Raw genomic sequence first — 23,412 nt, 5'->3', positions numbered from 1 at the left:
GGCTAAGGTGTGGTGCGGCTCTCTCGCATGCATCTATCTCATTTTGGTGTACCGGCGCTCGATGCAGTTACTGCTTAACATTTTTACCACCCCGCATCTTTGATCACCCTTTTTCTCCAACTGCAAACCTAAAGGCTTTTGCTGCAGTTTTCTCTAAAAAGTCCCCTCGAAACTGGAGGCGTGGCTGCGAGACTGACATCACTCATCTGTATAAAAAGCTGCAGCTGTGGCTGGAGACTCAGGCTGTCTGAGGCTGCAGAACGGGGTGCTCCTGTCTCCGAACAAAGAAACTGAGCAAGCATCATAATCATAGCACAGAATCATCTCTCCTACCAAAACAACAACAACACCCTTTTGTAAGCCAGTAACAACAATGACGGCAAACGGTGTCAGCGAGATGCTCCAAATCCAGTTTGGGCTCATCAACTGTGGGAACAAATACCTTACCGCTGAAACGTTCGGGTTTAAGGTCAATGCCTCTGCCACCAGCATGAAGAAAAAACAGATCTGGACCCTGGAGCAGGATGGAGATGACTCCAACATGGTCCTCTTCAAAAGTCACCTGGGCAGGTATCTGGCAGCGGACAAGGACGGCAACATCACCTGTGATAGCGAGACCCCCGGCGTGGATTGCAGATTCATCATCGTCGCTCACGACGATGGGCGCTGGTCTCTGCAGTCTGAGCCCCACAAGCGCTACTTGGGCGGCACGGAGGACCGGATCACCTGCTTTGCACAGACCATCTCGGTGGCGGAGAAATGGAGCGTCCACATCGCCATGCACCCTCAAGTCAATATCTTCAGCCTCACCAGGAAGAGATACGCTCACCTGAGCTCCAAGCAAGACGAGATCGCCATAGACAGGGATGTCCCCTGGGGAGTGGACTCCTTGATCACTTTGGTCTTCCAGGACCAGAAGTATAGCCTTCAGACGTCGGACAACAGGTTTCTGAAGAATGATGGCGCGCTGGCAGAGAAGCCCGACAAGACCACTGGCTACACTCTGGAGTTCAGGTCGGGAAAGGTGGCGTTCAGGGACTGTACGGGGAAGTACCTGGCACCCTCGGGGCCCAGTGGGACCATGAAGTCTGGAAAGAGCACCAAGGTTGGAAAAGACGAGCTGTTTGTAATGGAGCAGAGCCACCCCCAAGTGGTGCTCACCGCTGCCAATGACAGAAACGTGTCCACCCGGCAAGGTAGGGGTTACTCTTCTCTGGTTACCTTAACTCTTCACATCATGGGGCACGTTTTTGAATTTGAAATTGAATAGGCGGGCAGAGGGTTGGTTATTCTTCACAAATATGCTCATACTTCAGCATAACGGTGGAAGGAACCACAAAACGATTCAGCACTGCCAAAGCTGCTCTTTGATGTTAGTGTAGGATAAACGTTTTTGGAAAAAAATCTCAAACTGCTTGACCCGTGTTCGTCATTCAATAAACAATTTGAAATGAATCTATATGCATAAGCGTATCTGCTTATGTATTGTAAGCGTCACGTTTGCAATGCCTCTTTTATGTACAGTAGCAAAGAAATGGTTAATTAGCCAGTGAATGTATTTAATGCTAGGAGGTATTTTTCTGAATGCTCCATTTAACTGAAATCTTTCATCCGTCTTAAACAGCAGGATTTGCTTCATTTTTTACGGTTTGGGAAGGGTCTTTTTTAAGAATGGGAGCGCTGTCTTTTAAAGTATGTGTATTTATGGTTTTGGCTTTGAAGAACGACGAACTCAACTGATAAAGGACTTAATTTGCAAATCAAATTCTCGCCAGCCTTTCTAGCTTCTAAGCAGACTGGGCTTCAGACGAATGCAAAACAAAAGACATCCTAGAATTTTAAAGTAATGTTGCATTATTTTAACTCTTCGGCTATTAACGGTTTCCATTTTCCAAGGACTCCCCTTCTCACACAAAGGATCTTTACTTTCAATACTAATAAAAATAGTGGATGAACTGTTCATGTACTTAAGCGTTATTTGTTTTTCTTGGTGGGGGTTGGGGAGTCAAACACCCATCTGTACAACTTGCAGTGGTATTCTACCTAATTCCGAGGCTTCGACTTTATTTTAAACTGTTCTTGGAAGGTATGTGCCATGTGTGGATCGGTTTACTCGTTTCTTCGTCCGTCTTTAGCAATGTGCATTTGTTTCGGGTTAATGTTTGATGCACAGAAGACTTCCAGAGATGTGCTTAGCCATTTGGCTAACCGACAGCCCGTATGTGTCACAAAACAAAAGATGCGTTCTGCAGAAGGCAAGCCCTCACGCCCGCAGCACGTCTTTTCCCCCTTTATGCTCGAGTCAGGAGCCTGCCAAGGCACAGCAGCGGGAGTGTATGTGGATTTTCGAACGGAAGCGTGCCTTAAAACTTACTGTGGAGTAGCATGATAATTTTGTAGCCACTGGGATGCGCTTTAAAGAGGCTTCGAGTCATGGGGTGTAAATTACAACCGGCAGACCTTTCTCTTGGGGGGGGGGGGGAGGGACAGAGTTATTTTTTTTCCAAGTTTCCTGGATTCAGATCAGAAAGTGGAGTCATGTTTCCTCACTTTTTTTTAATATTGCTGTTATTTATTACCCTGATGGCGTTAGTGCCTACGATCTTGTGAAGCAACCTTCATTCTGTTGCGTGGAGAGATTTTAAAACAAAAAGTCCTGTGTATTGAGTCTGTAGGAGGGTTAGGGGGATGTACCATGTGTTTTGTGCAATATGGAGCTTTGTATCACCTTAGCTCTTATCTCGAATAAGAACTGGGGCAATTTCTTTGTGATTACAAGTTATAATTTGTAGTTACCTTGCTTAATGCCTCAGATTATGCAAAAGTCTTTATTGCATTTTAATGGGAATCCATAGAATATTTTCACATCTTTTCATTCTGAAGAAAATGGTCTACATTTTTTTAGACCCTTCAATGCACATACAGAAAGTATATGACCATCTTTGTTCATCTTTTGTTTTTAGCAAGTATTACTTGAATTGAATTCTCACAGATAATGAAGCAATTAAATTGTCATTAACTTGAGCAATACAAAGTAGGTGCTGATTTAATCCTGGAAGTCTTACTTTAATCTCCTTATCTATTACTATAAAGTCCCAAAAGCAAAGCAATAACTGCATTTCTCTGCATGTATAAACACATCTACATTTTTAATCTATTTAGTAGTACAAGGAGCTAAAGATTTTGCAACATGAATTTAATGCTGCATGCAGCAGCTTACTGTTGAATACTGCAAAACATGCACATTTGAATCAACTTCACTAGTTAAAACACTGAAGCTTGCCCATGTTTAAAATCTGCATCTTCGGCTTTTGCTGACATAGCATAGTTATTTTTCCAATGTTTGGTTGTGAATTAAGATTATTGTTAATCCAGGTTCACATTTTTAGGTGTCTTTTTTTTTTTAAAAAAAATTTTGTTTTTAAATAGCATGCACTGTCACTCCAAAGGCCAAAAGTCTTCATTTGTCTCCCGTAAACGGGCATATTTTTATTTTCAGGGCTGTCATCTTGGTGTTTTATCTGCCACCCTACAGAAGTTCAGATTGCAGACTCAGGCCATTCACGCCAGAGGGTTGATTAGTTGCCAAGAGCAAGCTGCACATGGTTTGAGATGGGCATGTTAAGATGAAAACTGGGCCCTTTCCTACCATCTTCACTGCACAATATGCCCCTTATATTGAGTAGTTTTTTTTTTACCAACATAAATTCTGCTGCTTCATTCGGCTATGTAACGCTTGGTAGAAGTGCAATGTACATGAGTGATGAGCTATACTTATTCATAGGTATATTTCTACATTGTCCAACTGCATATCGCTGACATCCAGTTCCTTTATTGAACTGAGGAACCCGACAGGCTACTACTTAAGTTAAAACAGTCTGCCCTGTTTGGTAATTGAAAGTTGCCCCTGACATTTTTATTTAACAGGAGTGTTTAGCCGTTGGAGTAAACTTCTATCGTTACATAGAGGAAGGAAGAAGGTGCACAGTTTGAATAGTTCTTTGTTATTGAAGAATAATGTGGCATAATGTTTATGCATTCTTTTGGATGATCTCATTTTGATAATTAAGGGGTTGTGTTATAGCCAAGGAATGTTAACCCGAGATCAGTTTAGGAAATAACCCTTTACGATTCCCTCGTATACATATGCAGTAGGTATGAGTAGTGTACTTTTCCATTTAGGTGCTGCAGGGTGCAAGACACTTCTGTATTGCAATTAAGTTTTTTTTTTTCTGCTGATGTCAGGAACCTCTTGACCTTGCAGCAGTTTCAGATATCGAATGCATAGAAATCATAAGTTTTTACATGAAATTGGAGGAGCCTGGAGCCGGCCGGTGTAATTTGAAGAGAACAAAGGCAGTGTGATCTCACCAGGCCTCCTCATCGGCTGCAGCTGCTTGGCCCCATGGCTTGGCTATCTGAACAATAGGGGCTCTGAGAGAGGTTAACTTGAGACCATGTGCGTGAAGCCTGACAAAACTTCATGCACAGCTCCAATCTGCATTGAACTCTACAAAGTTTTTTCTTTCTTACAAAATGGCCAAATGCAGGGATTAGTAGGAGAAACCATTTTGAAGAAGTCTATATCTTCATACGCCTTTTTCTTAAGAAAATACCAACCGCTGAACATGTAAACTTGGGTATGGATTAAAAGCTCATCCCTCCTGCCAATAGCAGATGATGATCGGTAACTGAGTTTAATGGCTAGAAGCAATTGTTCCTGGGACTTCAAAAGCTGATTTGTTTGAAAATCAGTTGTCTAGCCAGATGCGCATATTTCTAAATTCACTGAAGACCTTTTCTGAACCATACAGTTTTTAATAGAATGGAAAAAAAAATCTGATTTAAAGTGTTTTTCATCCTAAAATGGGTTTAGCAGTGCAATTCTGAAGCCATCCCATCCACAATTTGGCAGTTATCCAAATCTTGCCCATCATTATTCTGTATTCCTATGATTTGGGCTATTAAGATCCAGGTATTGCTTCCTATTTTTCTTTTTGTCGAAGCCTGATTACTGATTTTAGTCTTTTGCTTCTCAAAGTTTGTCTGGGTTTTTCTTTCAAAAGTATTTACTTGCCTGTGTACTGAAAATGAGTTGAGAGCTGAGCTACAGTAGTTGTATTTCTCGGCACAGTGACCTGATTTTTTTTTCTCCCCACCAATCTAACAATACTGCCTGTCCTCATTTTGACCCTAGCAGTGTTTGATTTAACTTAAATCTCCACTGAAATGCTGACCTGAGCATCCTTTCCTTAAATATTACCATCCTGCCAACACCCTGAGCTGACCGGCTTGTCTTAATATATGTTTCTAAAAAAGGATGGGGCATCTTGCAAAAGCTTTGGAAGTTTTGAACATTATGGGATTTAAAAAAATGCTTAATGGTACATTTTGACATTAGATGACTAGGTTAATTTAAAGATGCTTTTTGGTTTTACAACAAAATTGTATCATTGTATTGTGACATGTTTTTCAGGGACCTTCTGATCATTTCCCCCCCATCAGAAGATTTCATTTGGTCTGGCAGATTTCACTAGGCTTCTGGATATTCCTGTTCCGTTGCATTTTTCAACAGTTGACAATTTTGTACATCTACCAAACCTCTCTACAATATATATTCCTCTAGCCTCAATCTAGGTATAACATTACAACAGGGTTTTTAGTTTTGCCTGTTGTGAAAGTAATTGCCCTGCTTTTAACAGAACCTTTTTTTTTTTTGCTTTGGAGTAACCTGTTAATTTAACACCATCACCTTGAAAAGTGATTGCAATACTTTTGTCCAAGGACATTTTTTCTGAATAGCTTTAAGGAAAAGAGTGCTGTATTAAATATCAGGTTTCTTAAATAGAATATGGCTTTGACCTCCAAGTACAATTTCCTTCCTTATTTTTGCCTTGGTTAAGAGAGAGGAGGCCGATCTAGCCCATTCGGTAGTTCAGTAGTCAATTGAGCCAAAGATCTCATTTGGTTATTTCTTGAAAAAAGCCAGGATGTAGTCTTAAACATGGCTGGGTAGCTTTTTCTGTACTCCCACAACCCAATGAGGAGGAAAGTGTCTCCTGTTGTCAGGTTTAAGTGCACTTCCACATAGTTTCCACTTGTGCTCTAGGATTCATGTTTAACCGTTCATTCTAAATCCTCTGGGTTGATTATGAGTGCCTTTGAGGATTTAGAATACTTGTATCTCTGCGTTCTGGTTGTTGTTGTTGTTATTGGAGAATCGGAAAGATTCTGAAGAAGCAGAAGGAAGGGTGATTGTGGAGAACAGGTTTGTCGTAGGGAATGAGGATTGCTCCAAATTTTTTCCTTCATAAAGCAAGGCTTCCTGTATTTTATTCACAATGCCTTTCCTAGGTTGAAACTTAGCAGATGCGTTTTTTTGGGGGGGGAAATTGCCTCATGTAAAGAATGAGGGCTGTGATCCAAGTAGTGCAGTAAAAGTGCTGAGCGAAGACCTCTTTCTGCCAGTTTTTAAACCATAGACCTTTCTTTTGGCCAAGTTCAGTTTTGGGCTTGTCTGAACCCCTCTGTCTTAATCTCCTCCAACCCCCTACTAAACAGCTCTTTATAACCATCTGTTTCTCATCTTTGCTGTTCAAGTTTGGATAATTCTGAGAAATGGATATGCCAACAAAGTGCTTATATTCCTAAGATTACCATCTTACAAGAGTAAGGAATATATTAATAAGGCTAGTAAGTCTTGGAAACGTGCTTCTGTTAAAAATTGAAGTCTAGGGAATATACAGGGGTATTAGTAAATATGCTCTGGCAAAGTCTTAAGGATGAGAATGTAAGATGAAGTACTTGATGTTTATGAATGATTTGGCTATTCTCACAATGTTCTGTTGAGAGTGCATTCACTTGCAGTTTCACATATGGTTCATAGAATTGTTAGTTCCATTATTTCTTGCTCCATGTGATATCTTCAACAGGCCTTGCATTATAAAGAGGTGGTTTAAGAACATATATTCTTGTATTGTGTTGTAAAGAATCTCACCATATACTGTAGGTGCACAATATTCAGGAAAAAAATGGACATGTGCAGGTGTGAGTTTTCTAAAGAAGGGAGAACCTTGAATATCTGCAGAAGATGAAGTCTTTCATCTGCGTACTATCTGCACTCAAATACCGGTGGCTTCCATGACTAGGGGAAGCTGATATGTTGTGCTGACCTGCACAGCAGGTTGTGTTTTCAATAAGCCGAGATTTGGCACATAAAAAGGACCAGGGTGACTTGGCAGCTTTCAGTAGTGGAACTGCAAGAGAGATGTGTAAAACCCATTCCCTGACCTCGCTGTGTCTAATTCCCATTGAGCACTGTGGATTTAATTTAATGGCAGATATCTCCCTAATACAGCATGTTGTGTAAGGAATTCTATCACTTTTAAAGCCTTCCCATTTTAATTTCTTTGGTTTATATATATATATTCATAAATGGCAAAAAAAAGCACATTTTATGTAAAAAAACTGTCCAACTGTCCTATCTAATATTTTGATGCAGTATATGGTGGTAACAACCATTCCATTTGTTAAACCACAATCTTGTCTTTTTCCAATGAATTCTTATGCTGCGAGATATGCCAGAAGGCACAGTGTGTTGCAAATGGAGGCTGATGTAAAATGTTCAAGAGCAGGCGACTGCAAAGTGAACTTCAGGAGACTGTGCAGTTCTGTGTGTCAACCACAAAACTGTACACCTAGAGTAATTCGACATCTGCAGAACTTCAAAAAGGAGCTATTGCTCATGCCAAATTTGTGATTGATCCCATTCACATTGATTGATTGTTGTTCTCTGGTGTTAACTGCAATATCTAGAAACCTGTTGGGATTTCATTAAAATAATAATTCCCCTTGTATACCTTGGCAACACGCAATACCTAAGTGTCTAAACACTAGATTGCATTTTCAGGAATGGACCTCTCTGCTAACCAAGATGAAGAGGGAGACCAGGAGACCTTTCAGATGGAGGTCAGCAAAGACACAAAGAAGTGTGCTTTCAGGACCTGCACTGGGAAATACTGGACCCTGACGGCCAATGGAGGGGTACAGTGTACTGCCTCCACCAAGTGAGTCCAGCCCTTTTTCACAGGGGTAGCATGGCCTAGCTTTGCTCTTCACAGCCACAGGCCCCTCCATTCTTCATTGTATATGTTGTTAAGGTTACACACTTCGTATTGGTTGTATACAAACAAACGTCACCCTGCCTTGTGCCCGTTGCTTGCTGAGATAGGCTCTGGCTCCCCCTGTGACCCTGTGTTGGAAGAAGTGGTTAGAAAATGGATGGATGGATAAACTGCTTTCAAGAAAGAACTCATCAAGCTTTGCCCACGCTGGCATGATACCAGGAGCTAGGCTAGGCAAGGCTAGCTTGTTGGTTCAGTCATGTCCCATTAATGTGAACATGGGTTGAAGAAAAAATTGTGGTGTAGAAGGTGTGGGGTTACCCCCTCCCCCCTGCCCCTCTAAAATAAAGCAGATTTGATGGAACGCATTAACATTTAGGCATTGTTTTGGTATTTTTGCTTTCTTTACTGCCCCTGTCCATTTTGTTCTTGAAGGACAGCAAGGTTGTGGCTAAAATGAAAGGCCTTCACTGCAGGAATACCTAAAATAATTGACATCAATATAAATCGGATTACAAATGAGAGGGATCCATCAGCCAGTCTAGCTCTTTGGTTTTTCTAGAGTTAATCGACCCTCTGTGTCTTTCTTGAAGTTGAAGCCAACCTCCTGGCTTACAAGTGTGTCCTGTAATATTCTATCCGTTTAACGTGCCCTGAGTGATGTGATCTTCTCTTCACTCAAACCCATGAGCTTCTTAATTCGGATAGTGCACATCCTTGTTCTTTTAAAACATGGACAGTGACTATTGCATCAGTGGGTTTTATGGGCACAAGATGTTCTACATTATCACATTTGTCACGTTAAGTTCACTGTCATAAGGGAATGGTCATTTTAAGGTCAATATGTATGTCTACTAGAGTGACTTGGACTGAGGTATTATCATATGGTAGACACTGGCCAAATGCTCCTTTCAATAAAGGAGGTTCTTGCATGTGCAGCATTAAAACGGTATATATTTCTTAGGCTATCATTTTCTCCACCACAATTCTATATAATAAAAATATAATGAAGTTGAAGTATATGAAATTTGATGCCTCTGTTTTGATTACATTTGGCCCCTGAACATACTAATTTCTCAAAACTGTCTTTCTATATAGTAGTCTTTTAAATTAATTTAGAAAGCTTTTGGTTCTCTCTGGAAAGAGTGCAATATGTACAAGAATTAAAAAGCCCTTTTACCACAATCAAATGTGGTATAATGCAGAGTACCAAAAAAAGGTTGAATTTGCATTTATAATTTTACTTGGACTTTATAAATCTGTTTAATTACTCATACAGCTACAACGTTAGTCGAGGCTATAAGATCTCCTGGAGAACAGTACTTGAATAAAACATTCAGTATAACATCTCCACTACTGCAGTGTCTACTGATAATGGCACAGTAACTCCATTCCATGTTTGTTTGCAGTAGTTCTTGGCAATTTGTCTGGAGTTTTAAATGAAGATTCAGGAGATCAGACCCTATCCCTTTTCACTACATAAGGGTATGAAAGTCAGAAACTACCCTTTTTTAGCTGTTGCATTAACACATCATATATGCCATTGTGGCAATCCTCTTTTCACCCTAGCTGTGTCTTCAAGTGAGGAGGAGAGGAGAATTGCAGGCTCACCAGGGTTTACTGTGCTTTAATGCTTAACAGGTGTGTGTGATGGAAAGAGTCGCAGCCAGCAGCCTATCATGGCAAGAAAATTAATTAAAAGTTTAAGGCCTAATTAAATCCCAAATTTAGGATACACTTAAGTAAAGAAGCATTGAAGAGAGAATGGCCTTTTCACAAATTTGTTTACCAGAACTGAGCAGAAAATTGAGCGCTATAGAACCTTATTTCTTTTAAGAATGGGCTGGATGAGATCCTTGAATCAATTAATTACTATGAAATGGGCTGTTCTTCAGCTGCTTGTTTCCTTTCTTCCTCTCGTTCCTATTTGCCAGGAGAACATCTCATTGTGCCTTTGATCCCAGTAACATCTTAAAAACAAAATCCTTTTCTATTCTGCCATCCACTTCTACTGTGCTGTTGGCACCAGCACTGCTACTTCACTCACAGCCTTCAGTGAATATGCAGTTGTCCTTGAACCTTCAGGTATCCTGATCAGTCTTGTTCTTCCATCTCCTCAGAATATCCACTTCACTCCTGCTTCAGTCCTCTTCCCCAAATTCATAAACGCCCAGGATGCTGTCATCCTTCCAGAAATACCCCAACTCTGTGACCATATCAGTTCTGTGATGAAAACTATTTCTCTCCCTAACAGATTGCTGAGAAGCACACACTTGTTCTATTTGCTCTTGCCAACCGCCTTCAAAATATTAAGCCACGGCTATTGATAATACTGGAGCTCTGATGCAGGAGACGATATTTTGCAATCTGTAGTTCCATTGCAGCCCAAACATAGCAGTCTGGAGCTTTCTTTTTATTCACTGCAAGCTCTACCTTAGTCTTTCATATTTTAGATGACCGTCTCAGACCTGTGCTCAGGCTCTTTCCACCTTGAGTGTTTCACACTTGGTACCGTTTCATGCGGAGGGAACCATAGGGGCTGTAACATCCACCTGGTTTCTGGGAATTGTTCACCTTCAATGCCAAGCTAAAGGCTAGATATCTTGCTGCCTTCCTCAATACTCATCCTGTCATTCCTTTGTCACCTGACCCTCAAGTGCCCACTAACGCCTCAACAGTGCCTGGAGCAAATAAATGACATCACCTTTTACAAAGTCTACCTATAATCTCTTGTATACTTCCTGTTTACCATGACTGCATCCTCTATAACTTTCAGTTTTAATTGAGGTAAGTGTTTTTCAGCCCCTTGGCCTTGTTGGAGGGGGAAAAAAAACACTTTTTTTGGATTCCTTATCAACACTTTCCAAACTGTACTCTATTGTTGCCTCACTTATTGGGGTTCCTCCTGGAATATTAAGATATCTGTCCTCATCCTCCCAGAATGTCTGTAGTTCACATTATAAATAAAGGCTGATCTTGCTTCCCCATCTTAGGAATGCGAGATGCCATATAAATTGCTAAACGATAGAGCAGGAATTTTCATTTGATATCAATGTTTATTCTTCATCAAAAGCCCTTAAAGCAGAAGCACCTTTGCCACCCCAGTGGGGAAGAGCACTTCTCTCCTTCTAGTGTCAAAATTCAAACCTACAGCACATTTATACTTTGAATGCACTGCTACTCTTTTAATCAACATAAACCCTCTCTGCTCTTTCTGTAGACTTTGGTTCCCTTCTGGGTTCAGAATTCTCAGGTCTTTAATTTTTGATTGTGGGAGGGGGTTTTGATAGTCTTGTCCTTATGGTCATGTTACCATTTTCTAAAGTGGATTTAAGACCATAAACCTACTTGAACCAAGTTTGAATTGGAATTTGATAGACCTACTGAGGCTTTGTAAGAATTGTTTTTTTTTAACCTACACTGAACCATAGTTCAGTTGCATCGTGTGGTAAACTAATGATATGATGCTGAAAAGGTGGCAAAATCTGACCTCAGTTAGTTAATTTTCAGTAACACTTTTCATTGCTTGTCTTTGTTATCAGGACTGCTAATTGTTACTTTGACATTGAGTGGCGTGACCGGAAAATCACCCTGAAAGCTGCCAACGGAAAATATGTTGCAGCCAAAAAGAATGGGCAACTGGCAGCCACTACCGATGCTGCAGGTGAGTCCCTGAGATAAGATCTACTGCTGGTGATTATTTGAGTCCATTTACTTTCACTGATGCAAAACTATGCAAGCTTAGTGCTGATATAGCGAGCTTTTCATGTTAATGTGCTTGACAGTGAAGCAGAGGTGATTTCGTTTTGCATTCGATAAAAGCAGTTGTATGTAATGCCTTGCAGAAATATTCACTCCCTTGAAAGGTGTCCATGATTTACTACCATTGAGCTTCCAGTCCATCTTCTATATATCTGTTTTAAACTGAGAAAAGGGAAACAGTGCTGTTTTGATGAAAGAAGGTTCTTAATGGCATAGTTATTCAATTCAGTTCAGATAAAGATAATGGTCTTTGTGCAATCATTTAACCTGACTCCAAAATGTACAGGTTTGAAAGTTCCCAATTGAATTTGAAGTTGCATCTTGCATTGCAATACAAAAAATAAATAAATTAAGTTTTTAAAATTATATAAGGGACAAATTGGTAAAGAAGCACAGACTAGGAGATGACTAGAAAACAATCTCCAAGTTACTACAAGTAGGAATGTGTCCTACTATCCAGAATAGGCTACTCCCTCCAAACCAAGCAGTTGGGTATGAGGGAAATGAGTTAAGGATGACCCTGTGAAGTCAATGGTGACTTTGAAAGACTTTGAGTCGTGGGGGTGGAGGGGGCGGTTCAGTGTTCATTTACCAACAATATCTCACACTTCAGCTGCATGTAGGAACTATGGGTGGGTAGCCAGAAAGTTGAATTGCTTCTACTGTTTGGTAGTTATTGCTGCCAAAGGGACACTTCCACCAAGCACTTACAAGGTGAAATATACAACTACTTCAGTTCCAGGTTGTATATTTTCTTTACAGGTTTTGGTGACATTCATCCTCTGTCACAGTTGTACTAGTTCTGCTTGTTAATTTCCATTTTGAATGAAGTTAATTTGGAAAAAAATCTATATATTTGTAATTCATCACAAATGTTATTCAAGATACCATAGTTTATTCACACCACTGTAGCCATATTTAGATCAAGGCCAACTACCTTAAGTCGCTTGAAGAAGGCTCCATGGCCAAAACGTTGTTTTCTCTCTTCTTTTTTTCAGCATGGAATAAACCTATTACTTGTTCCTTTGCAGTCTATGCATGCTGAAGCAGTTACAGACCTGAACTACCATAAGGCTTTATATTTACCTTGGCTAACATGGATGGGAGCAGCTTTTCTTGTTTCTTCCTTATGTCACAAGACATTTCGGTGTGTTCTGATCCTCTTTTTTTTTTTTTTTCCCCCTTATGTCCTTTTCCTTCAAGGCGAGACTGAAGAGTTCCTCATGAAGCTCATTAACAGGCCCATCATTGTCCTGCGAGGAGAACATGGTTTCATTGCCTGCAGGAAGCTGACTGGTACCTTGGACTCCAACCGTTCCTCTTATGATGTCTTTCAGCTGGAATTCCGCAATGGAGCTTACAGTTTGAGAGGTCAGTCAAGTCCTGGATTTTTGTTTTAGCATGGAATAGTATAGCGATTCAGTACCCAGGATAATGCTGTGTTGCTGTGTAAGTCATGGGGATGCGATATTTGCCATACTGCAATTGTTCTGATTTGCCAAAAGTCTACAGTATTCAGATTTTTAGCATTCCATCTACCTTCCTCCAATATTTATCCAATTTACAGAAAAATACACAATATATATTGGCATAAAGAATATTTTAAGAACTTAATGAACTTTTTCTAATGGATTGCAAAATAAGTTATAAAAGGCACCAGGGTGCTTTCTACGATACATGTACTACTCTTATTTCAACGGAAAGCACAAGAATTGCAGTGAGTAGTCCTGGACTCTAAAGGTAGAGTCTGGAGAGGTACATAAGTGATCCATTACTACTAAAGTAAAGTTGCATGTGGATTTTTATAAGATTATTAATGGCCCAAATAAAGTTGGTTGGTAAGAACTTCTGGGATGGAAAAATGAGTGTAAGTTCTTGCTGTCTAAGAGTTGACTCTTGAGGCATCTGTTGACATTTTCTGCATTTTAAAAAGATGCTCTTTAGAGGTTCATCAGGGTTTCCGATTTGCCTTTTCAAAACAAGAGCAGCGGCTAGTGAGTCCATGCCAGCATGCTCTCGCTCTTGTTCTAGGATAGCCGTTCATTTTCCTGGGCCTCTACATGTGGTCCCTGACCTCGACCCCTCTGTCTCCCAGATAGCACAGGTAAATACTGGATGGTTGGCAACGAGTCCTCGGTGGTCAGCAGTAGCGACGCCCCTGTCGATTTCTCCCTGGAGTTCTGCGATTACAACAAGGTGGCAATCAAGGCCTCGAACGGGAAGTACCTGAAGGGAGACCACGCTGGCGTGCTCAAAGCCATCGCCGACGACATCGACAGCTCCTCTCTGTGGGAGTACTAGAAGCACTTTAGCAACCACTGTGGCTTTTTTTTTACATTTTATTTTTTTTTCTTTTAATGATTTCTTTCAGCGTGCATGTGGGGTTTAATGGTTCTAAAGAATGCAGACCTGCCATGGATTGCTAAGCTTGTCAGCCTTCACAGGACAGCATGTCGCTAGCTTTAGGGGAAGTGTACATTGCAAAAACCCCAGTTAGACGGGGCCTGTTCTACACGTAGGACTGATGTACCTCTGTGTTGTTCTTTCTTGTCTAAATGGTGCCTCACAGTTGTGTGAAGAAAATATAAATTGTCAGAATATGTTTTCACTTTAATCGCAGCCTAGAGTTCAACTTTGTGAGAAAGTACTAGACTTTGAGACCTTTTCTGATGCACGTTGACCGATTTTGTTATTCTGGTTCTTAGAATAACATGCTTGCTTGTTAGTTGCTCATGAGTCCTAGCTGAGATGCACAAAATTTTGATGGGGGGAAAATCGGCAAAAAACATTTTTTGCTAGACAGGAAGAAATAGGATGCAAACCTCTTGCAATGGCTTCAAACGAACCCTGCTTTCAAAATAAATACCAGTGGTTTTCTAACCACCGCTATCTGGTCTGTCAAGCACAAGTACACTTTCACAGACTCGTGAAAAGCAGTTTCACACCCCAGAGTTTGCTAGCTGAGTTTGTGCGTGGTGGCCTTTTGTGGCACAACTTTTTGTTTTGTTGTTAATGCTAAAGATGGGAGCAAATGACAGGATGGCCTGTTAAATAAAACTACAATTAAAAAGCAGATAAAACTAATGAATGAAAGATGGATACCAAACATGCAAATATCCATCATTTTCAGTCAGATTAGCCAAGTGGTTTTGTTTTTTTTTTTAACCATTTTCAACAGTATTTAACGAAAGACCTTTATTTTACAGTATTTTTTGCTCTTGTCTAAAGAAACCTGACTTTCTTGCCATAATTTGATTCAGTATTTATGAAGTATACAGTGAGAAGTTCTATCAAAAGGTCAAAATAACCCTGAATGAATAAAAAATATGGTCCTCCATACACATAACTTGTGGTTTCCACTTGATTTAACCGAGACCTTTGTAATGTGAATAACCTAAAGATGTGATGACCAAATACTGTTTTCTCTTTGTGCCATAATATTTTTTTTTTTTCCTTTTGTCTCATGGAAGAAAACTGAACTGGAAATGCTTCAGATTGTTCTGGGCTTAAGTGCAATGTGCACAGTCATCTCAAACAACTGGACCAAGAGAAAAGATGAATGCCAAATGTTGCATGACAATTCCACAGTGGAAAAACTAACATTCTCAAATTTTATAATGGCCACATTTAACCTGTTCACTGCAACGTACAGTACAAGTTCTGTTTCAAAATGTGATGTTTAGATGTAGGTGTTTGTATTGATTACTGATCTGAAGTTGTTGCAGGTTCAACACCGTATATAATTGTATAATAAACTAGTCAACTGGACCCTTGTTAATCCATGGCAGGATTGCTTGCTTTCTTCCTCTGTTGCTGTAACACACAAGCTTCAAAGAAACAAGTTTATCTGGAATGCACAATTGTTTCAAAGGTTTCTGGAATAATTTACGAAACTCTTTACTTTTTGAAGGCACAGTCTTTATCATTGTTTTATTTTTTTTCCTGTTTTTGCTTAAGCAAATTGCAACAAAGCTGATTTAAAACCCCAAATGCCACACCACAGCCTGTTGATCTATGTCGACATGGATAAACTGTGGCGTTTGACTGCTCCAGGTTCAGACTACAGCTCTTTTTGTCAGATTTATCAGCAAGCAGTGGCAAACATATTCCAGGCAAAATGGATGTTTAGCAACATGAAAATCGCATTACAATTCCCTTTACTTAAAGAAAATTTGAATATTGCTTTAGTATTAACTAAGGGAGCTGACTAGCTATGAACCTAGACTTGATATTCCTGCTTTAAATGTTTCTCTTTCCAATCTAATGTCGGAAGCTCAGATATTCTGGCATGTAAAACCTCTATAGCTCACTTTGGTGCTAAAAGGTAGTGGCTAAAACTATTTAGACAAAAGCTTATAGTAGATTCCAGTTAAACAATTGCACAAAATCATTGTCTTTGGTTTTTTTTTTTCCTCCAAGTGACCTCTCAAGAATAGGCAATATCTCATGTCATGAAAAACGAGCAACCATTTAAAAACTAGATGAGTTTCCTGGTGCTAAAATGTCTTGCAAGCCAAACCAGACTGAAATTCTGTACATCAGTTCATCTCCTTGGTAGTTGTAGGATTTTAAGGCAGGTCTGTCTTCACTGTAGCAATGCTCAGTGCTCTGGTACTCCATTCCACCTCTGTGGGTGCCAGTTTCTCTAACCAAAGAGCCTACATTAGGCTGGAAAGGGGTGCCATTTCAACTACAGTGGGTGTACAAAGAAAGCCATAAATGCTTTCTTTAAGTGCTTTTCAAAACAAAGTCAACATGCTACTTGCAACAGGAGACCACATGAATTCCTCATTTGTTTGTTCAATTGCTAATGACTGCTTTTCAACTGACAGAGACAGTGGGGTTGTCAACAAACCAGGACAGTAATATTGATAATGGTTGTGCCTTGCTCAGAGTATTGGTTGGGTTATGAAACATTCCTCTTCTGTATCTTGTAAAGGTGGAACTTTATTTTTTATTTGGATAACTGTGGTTACTATTTTTTTTTCTGATGTGCCATTTGTATAACTTAAAACCAATGTCAAATAAAAAGTTTCCATATGAACTTTTGAAGTTGGTTTTACTTCAATGCTTTTTAATTGGTCACGGGATGGAAAATACACTTGCAATGTCTTGGTGAGTTTTGAAAATTGTGTTCAGTGTTTTATTAATCAAGTTTTGCCTGAAAGCATCTACAAAACATCCACTCAAACCACTCCTACAAAACACTCCAATATAGTTTAATGGTGTATATGGGTACTAAACCAGCTATTCCCAAAAACCTGGCCTGGAATTTGTGTCCTCAGGTATTCATGTGGAATATGAATCTTTTTCTTTCAATAATTGCATCATATTCTGTATTCTTCATGTGCATAAATTACACACCTTTGTCCACATGCAGACTAGTAGAACAGTAATGAAATATTGCCATAATAACTTAAGTTGAAGGTATTTAAGACCTGACATGGCTACAGTATGTATAGGCTCTTTCCTATGTTTTCATAAATCTTGACCTAAATCATAATTTGCTATACTTATGCAGCACTTTTTTCAAAGAGCTTTACAGTAAATGAGGACTCCCCTCTACCACCACCAATGTGTAGCACCCATCTAGATGATGCAACCTTATGTGTGTCATTAGTTTTAGAATACAGGGTCGTAGGATTTTCCAAGTAACATTTAAAAACAAATTAGGGTAGCAGATTTTTTTTTAAACCTTAAACTTATAAACTACACCAATTCAAGCTGCGGTGCCCTTACAGGGCTTGAAACATCTGCTATAATGCCTAGATATTTGTGTGTGTGCTACTGGGACCACTGTGCTTTGGAAAGTTGACTTTGGAACCTAATCCACACATTGCACAGAGCAGGAATGTAGTTTTTTTTCTGCATTTGATTTGTTCATGAATGTCCTGAATTTGACCTAACTCTCATGTTCCTTACATTGCTTTGTTTATTGAAGATTGGCCTTTCACATAAATTTTGTTTGGTTCAGAAATTAAATCTAATTTGATTTTAAAATATTATAAATGTAGCTCTGCAGTAGTTTATTTTTACCCTTCATTTTAAGATAATTCTAAGGAATTTTGTGAATCTTACTGCATTATGGACTGCTGTACTGGTGACCAGGTTAATGAGAGTCTCCAGAGCTAATGATGAAATAGAGCTGACATGGAGATTTAACACCAGGACAGATGTATAGAATTAAAAACTAACTCACAGGTTAGTTCTTGGCTGTAGACTGTAGATTTATGAGTGAGAGGAAACACCCTACCAGCTTATATTTGATGCAGATCTTAAAACATATGAGGGATATCAGAGAATGAGTCTGAAATTAAACCCATGTGACATTCTGGGCCTGGTCTGATATTCTTATGTTTAAAGTTCTAGTTAAACACTACCTTGTTTCAGATTTCAACATACAGGGTTGAAGTTTAGCCTACTTTACAATCTTCAATTACCTTGGCAATCGATTATACATAATCATAGCACTTTAAAAAATTCCCTCATGCTTTAGGCAGGGCAATAGATCTGAGCAGCTTGTTAAATGCGTTTCCTCCATTAATAACAGACTAATTTTAGCAGAGCCCTTGAAATGATTACACTAAATCATTCTAAGAGGCTCTGAATGATAAACATTTTGAAAGCAGAAGACACAATATTGGATAATCTTGAGCAGTCCCAAAACAGTGTGCAAACACACACATGCGTGTGACACATGGAGATGAACTCACACTTCAGAGGAGAGTCTGTGACTGTGCTTAGCCTTCAGTATCAAAGGAAAACTGCTGATATATGGCTTCGGAGTCTAGCTTTGAACATCACTGTCTCAGAATTACCTTGCCCAAGCAGGCTGTCGGGAACATAAGACTGCACTGTTTCTGCTCACTCAACTCAGACATAACTTGATAAATGTTGATTTGTGGAGCCTGGCCACCTTCTATTCTGACACCTCCATGCTTCCTCTGTGAAAGGTAATGTAATAAGAGGCCTCCGGAGCTCTTCTGTAATCTGCTTTGCTTTATTTACTAAAAACAGGCCTAGACGGTGTCAGATAGGTTAATTGTACCATGTCCCTGAGGCCTGCACACTGCCTACAGATGTCTTCATCTGGTTTCTTTCAAGTCTTGCAAATGACAATCTTCAAATAAATCATAAGAATCTAAGGCCATCAGCTGGCAGAACAAAGCCAACTCCAACATAAAATATTGTGTTATTAGACAGGGCCATTAAAGTAATATACATTATAGTTTAATGCTTTTTTAACAATCTGAGAATCATGCCTTTATTGGAAGGGATAGAATAAACTTTGAAAAAAAGTTTTGGTTTCAAAGACAGTACTAAGTACCAATGAAGCCATTTAAAGGCCAGGCTAGCAGGTTTTGGAAAATATACACAACAATTCAGCTACTGTCAAGAACAAGTACTAGAAAATACAGTTTTAAAAGCTAGGGGAAAATTAAGATCCTATCATTTCACAACAACTATTACAACCCTTTGCATATGAAGTACACTAGTAAATTCTCCTGTTTTGTGTTAGAGCAATTCCAAAGTGAGGTAAGATAAGATTAGATCAATTCCAAAGATGAGGTAAGATTCTTAGCTATTTTCAAACCAGCTTTATACTGTATACCTAATTTCATCACACAAAATGACATTTTCCCTTGGCTGTGCAGCATTGATTGAGGCTTATAGAAAATGAATGTATGATTCCTGCACAGGCTCTGTGGGCAAACTTACTCAGCACCACAGACATTTGAGATTCCTGTTGCCATAGAAACTTGGACAGGAAGACGTGTGTTGGAGGGGAGAGACTGAGAGAAAGCAGCGTGTGGGGGTGGGGATGGACCCTAATGTTTTAGAAAGAGCTAGAAAAATTAATTTTTCAAGAAGTGAAGACCCTGTCCCCTAAAAAAAAAATCAAAGGCCATGAATTTCTTTTTATGTCAAATACACTATTTAGACAAACTGGGATTTCAAATTTGTATTTAATTTGAAAAGTGTGAGGCAAGCAAGCCTTTAATCAGGAGTTTGTTTATTATCCAGCCACAAAGGTATTTATTTAATGGCTTGGAATGTAACACAGAGATCTATTCTGCATACAATTATGTAACTGGATCTAGAAAACCAGCTGCAATCTGGCTTTGATTTTATTCACTTAATCTGTTTCTGAAATATCTTGAAGTTTGCCTTTAATAATAGAAGATTTATAAAAACATTCAGCTTTTATGTTTGCTGACAGATCTGGTGAATGTATTTATTCACTTAAGTGAAGCAAGCCTTAAAGGGTAATGCAATAGTTAAAAATCAAATGTAGATTTCTCTAGGCGATTGGAAAACAGGTCTTTTCTTGATCAGCATGTTTTTTTTAAGCCTTTGTCCAAACATTACCACTTCATTTTCATGAACAAACCTTAGACATATAATAACTGTTAATGTGCACATATTGGTATTAAATATGCAGCCTGCAAGTCCAGTTAATAATAATTTCTAAAGGAGGGTAAAGGTGAATACATAAGCATTCAATGCCATTTTTCGATTTTTGGCATAAAATTTGAAGACCATACCAGTGATTTAACAACTATTGACTTCCCCATTCGGATGGTGGCTGAACTACCCTGGCGGTAGTTTAAAATATAATGTAAATGGTTGGGTTATCATACTGCCCTGAAGGTTTCCTGTGACCAGTCATAACATTCAGTTTTACTCTTGTAAAAACACAAGAATGTCAACAGCATCACTGTTGACAGCAGTTAAATTTGTGGAAGGAGTAGGTGGGGAAGATAAGAAATCAGTACAGTATGTACCTCTGAAATATGAATGATCATTGACTATAATTCTGCCACATTGCAGAATTTGAGATGTATTGTGCACTGTTGATGTAATATAATGTCAAAGTTGAACACCTTTTATGTTCATTTTTAAAGCAAAGCAAATTTTCTTTCTGTAACTCAATAGACATCAACATGCATCATTTCAGGATGTTTATTCTTCATTTCCTTTCAATTGTGTCCATTTTCTTCATTTGTATATATAACACACATGTTGAGTTTTTGGGGATTCTGGTTATGTTCTGCTGTTGAGAGTGGCATACAATTGCTTCATTCATTGTATCAGGAAACAGACAGGTCAGCACAAAAGGTTAGACTTCATATACGAACCACCAGAGACTACGTAAACATTCTGATTGTCAAGATACTAGAGCAAACCAAGGAATGCAAGTTTGATGTTCGTATTAAAAAAAAGGTTTAATTTCATCATCTTTCCTGGAACATCCATCCTCTAAGTACTGTGTTTTTATGAAGCAGGCTTACTGAGATCTAAGATCTTTTGAGACATTCTATTCCCATTAGGCACTGTGTCTTAAAACACAATAACAGGCCACAACTTCCTAATTATTTCAGTAACCTAATGAAGGGTGCAGCTGTCGCCAAGTTGACTTCTGAACCCTGGGATGAGATTAAAGTTAAGACTGAGGATTTGTGCTTTGGTTGAATGGGCAAGAGCTGAGTGACTGGATTAAGAAGTACATTTGGGGGAAAAGGTGGGACCCAGAATGAGTGAATCGCTGTATACCAAACCTCAGTTCTTAAATTAGAAACACAACAAAAAATAAATAAATATTAAGATGTCTCATTATTTGATATCTTAAAAAAACAAAACAGATGTAATTGCCCAAGAACAAACAAAAGTATGATCAAATGAAGAAAGCACATGAGTTGAATTATTAGGGATAATTTGCTTGCAACATGTTTTATGAGACCACAGCTTCAGGAATGGGGAATCTTCTATTCAGGGGCACTTTTAAAGCACAACAACCCTTATTTATAGTCAGGTTCTAAACTGCAGTGTTACCAACTTTAAGCCTTTAAGCCAACTGTTAGCCTGATATCATCAGATCTCAGAAGCTGGGAAAGGCTGGGCCTGGTCAATGTCAAGACCTCTGAAGACAGCTAGGATGCAGCTGTAAGGGATGTTAGTGGACCAGTAGGTGGTGCTCTTTCCTCTGGATCTAAATGTTCAAACCAATATTATTCTAGCATGTTTACTCATCACACCATCCTGTAGTAGAAGACTACTTCAGGTGAGATGTCATACTGCGGTTCTGCCTACTGGGTGATTAAAGATCCAATGACACTGTTTGAAAGGAGATAAAGGCATGAGGTATAGTTGTGTTCTCAGTATTTTAAATTATCTTACATTTGACTCCAGGCCTGTGCAATCTGTTCTACTTAAAGTACCCCTTGAGTCCATTTTCAATGCAATTTCTCACTTCTTCACCTAAATCTGCCTATCTGTTGTGAAGTGGAACTGCTGCTTGTCATCACTTCAGTGGCAAATAAAGAGGGAGAACATTCTGGGATGAAAAGCATTACATAAACACAATTAATTATTATAATAAGAAAGCTAATGGCCATGCAATCATTCTATTGTTGATCTGATTCCTTGATCTGATGCCTTTGGGTTTCAAAGTGCTAGGCTGCTTCCCGAACATTCTTTCTCAATGGGGCTTGGTCAAGTGCCAGACTTTCTGAGGAGTTAATATGCGTTGCATTAAATCATGTTTGGTTTTGTCACCTTTGCCTCCAAAATGCTTCTTTTGGCCTCTTCTGAACTGGAAGCTCCTAATGATAGTACCATTCAATGTAAATCTCCATTTCAGCTTTGTGAAAGCCCAGCTGGAGAGATTAGAAAAGAAGCACAAAGTCTGTTTTGACTTCTTAGTGTGCACTACATTGTCTAAAGTCACAGTGAGTCCAACAGCTGTCTTGGCAGGGTGTGAACTGCTTCCCTGGCAGACTGGGGTGGTAAAATAAGAGGAGAAAAAGACTGCTTTGCTTTGCCTCCAACTGCTTTCAGTAAATAAAAAACCCAAAGTCTGTAAATCAAATGCTCTCTTTGAAGACTTTTAATGTGGCACTGAACTTGAACAGAGTCGAGTTCAAACTGCTCTGTAATGGAAGGTACCATTTGCTGTGTCACATTACTTATCCATCCATGCATGCCTGACTTCTTTCAAGTCAGTGTGCTCAGATAGGCTCAGCAAAGAATGTAAACTCAGGAAAGCTGCAGCCACAATCGGGAACAGAAAAAGCCAGGTCTTAATGAAGAAGAAGGTACAGTAGCTCTGCTCTTGGGAGACGTTAGCAGGCCCAATATGAGCCCCACAGAAATGGTCACTAAATCTACATTCTTTTTGCTCTTGGATTACGCCTACCATTCCATAACAGAGGAATGCAAAACAATTTAGCTTTTAGTATCTTTTTCATTTCTTACTAAGATACAGTATATAACTGATTCCAGCAAGATGTGAGTGCTCCTGGTAGAGATACATACACATGAAATTTGTCATGCTTTAAAATACAAATGTGATATAAGTTGCTTTATCCAAAATGCTTTAACTGCATTTGAAATGACTCAATTACTGACAGTGCTGCACACAGGCCCATGGGTTAAGAGGAAGAAAAGCCTTGCTTTACTTTACTTGACTTTATCTAAACTGTTTAGCTATGAAGCTGAGGAGTGAGATTTTTAATGGTTCATAGCC

The 23,412-nt window shown here is 39.2% G+C and overlaps 1 protein-coding gene across 1 annotated transcript; it reads left to right on the top strand.

Annotated features, from left to right (window-relative positions):
* Positions 1-230: 230 nt before the first annotated feature.
* Positions 231-16,929, top strand: fscn1a (fascin actin-bundling protein 1a). Its single transcript, XM_006637119.3, has 5 exons — positions 231-1,196; positions 7,910-8,066; positions 11,666-11,787; positions 13,089-13,256; positions 13,981-16,929. The coding sequence occupies exons 1-5, from the start codon at positions 374-376 to the stop codon at positions 14,184-14,186; spliced, it is 1,476 nt and encodes a 491-aa protein (XP_006637182.1). The 5' UTR covers positions 231-373; the 3' UTR covers positions 14,187-16,929.
* The last annotated feature ends 6,483 nt before the right edge of the window (positions 16,930-23,412 follow it).

This window comes from Lepisosteus oculatus, chromosome 19, assembly GCF_040954835.1.
Source record: "Lepisosteus oculatus isolate fLepOcu1 chromosome 19, fLepOcu1.hap2, whole genome shotgun sequence".
NCBI lineage: Eukaryota > Metazoa > Chordata > Actinopteri > Semionotiformes > Lepisosteidae > Lepisosteus > Lepisosteus oculatus.
Note: the sequence above shows the minus strand (reverse complement) of the source record. Positions and strands in the feature narration are given on the sequence as shown.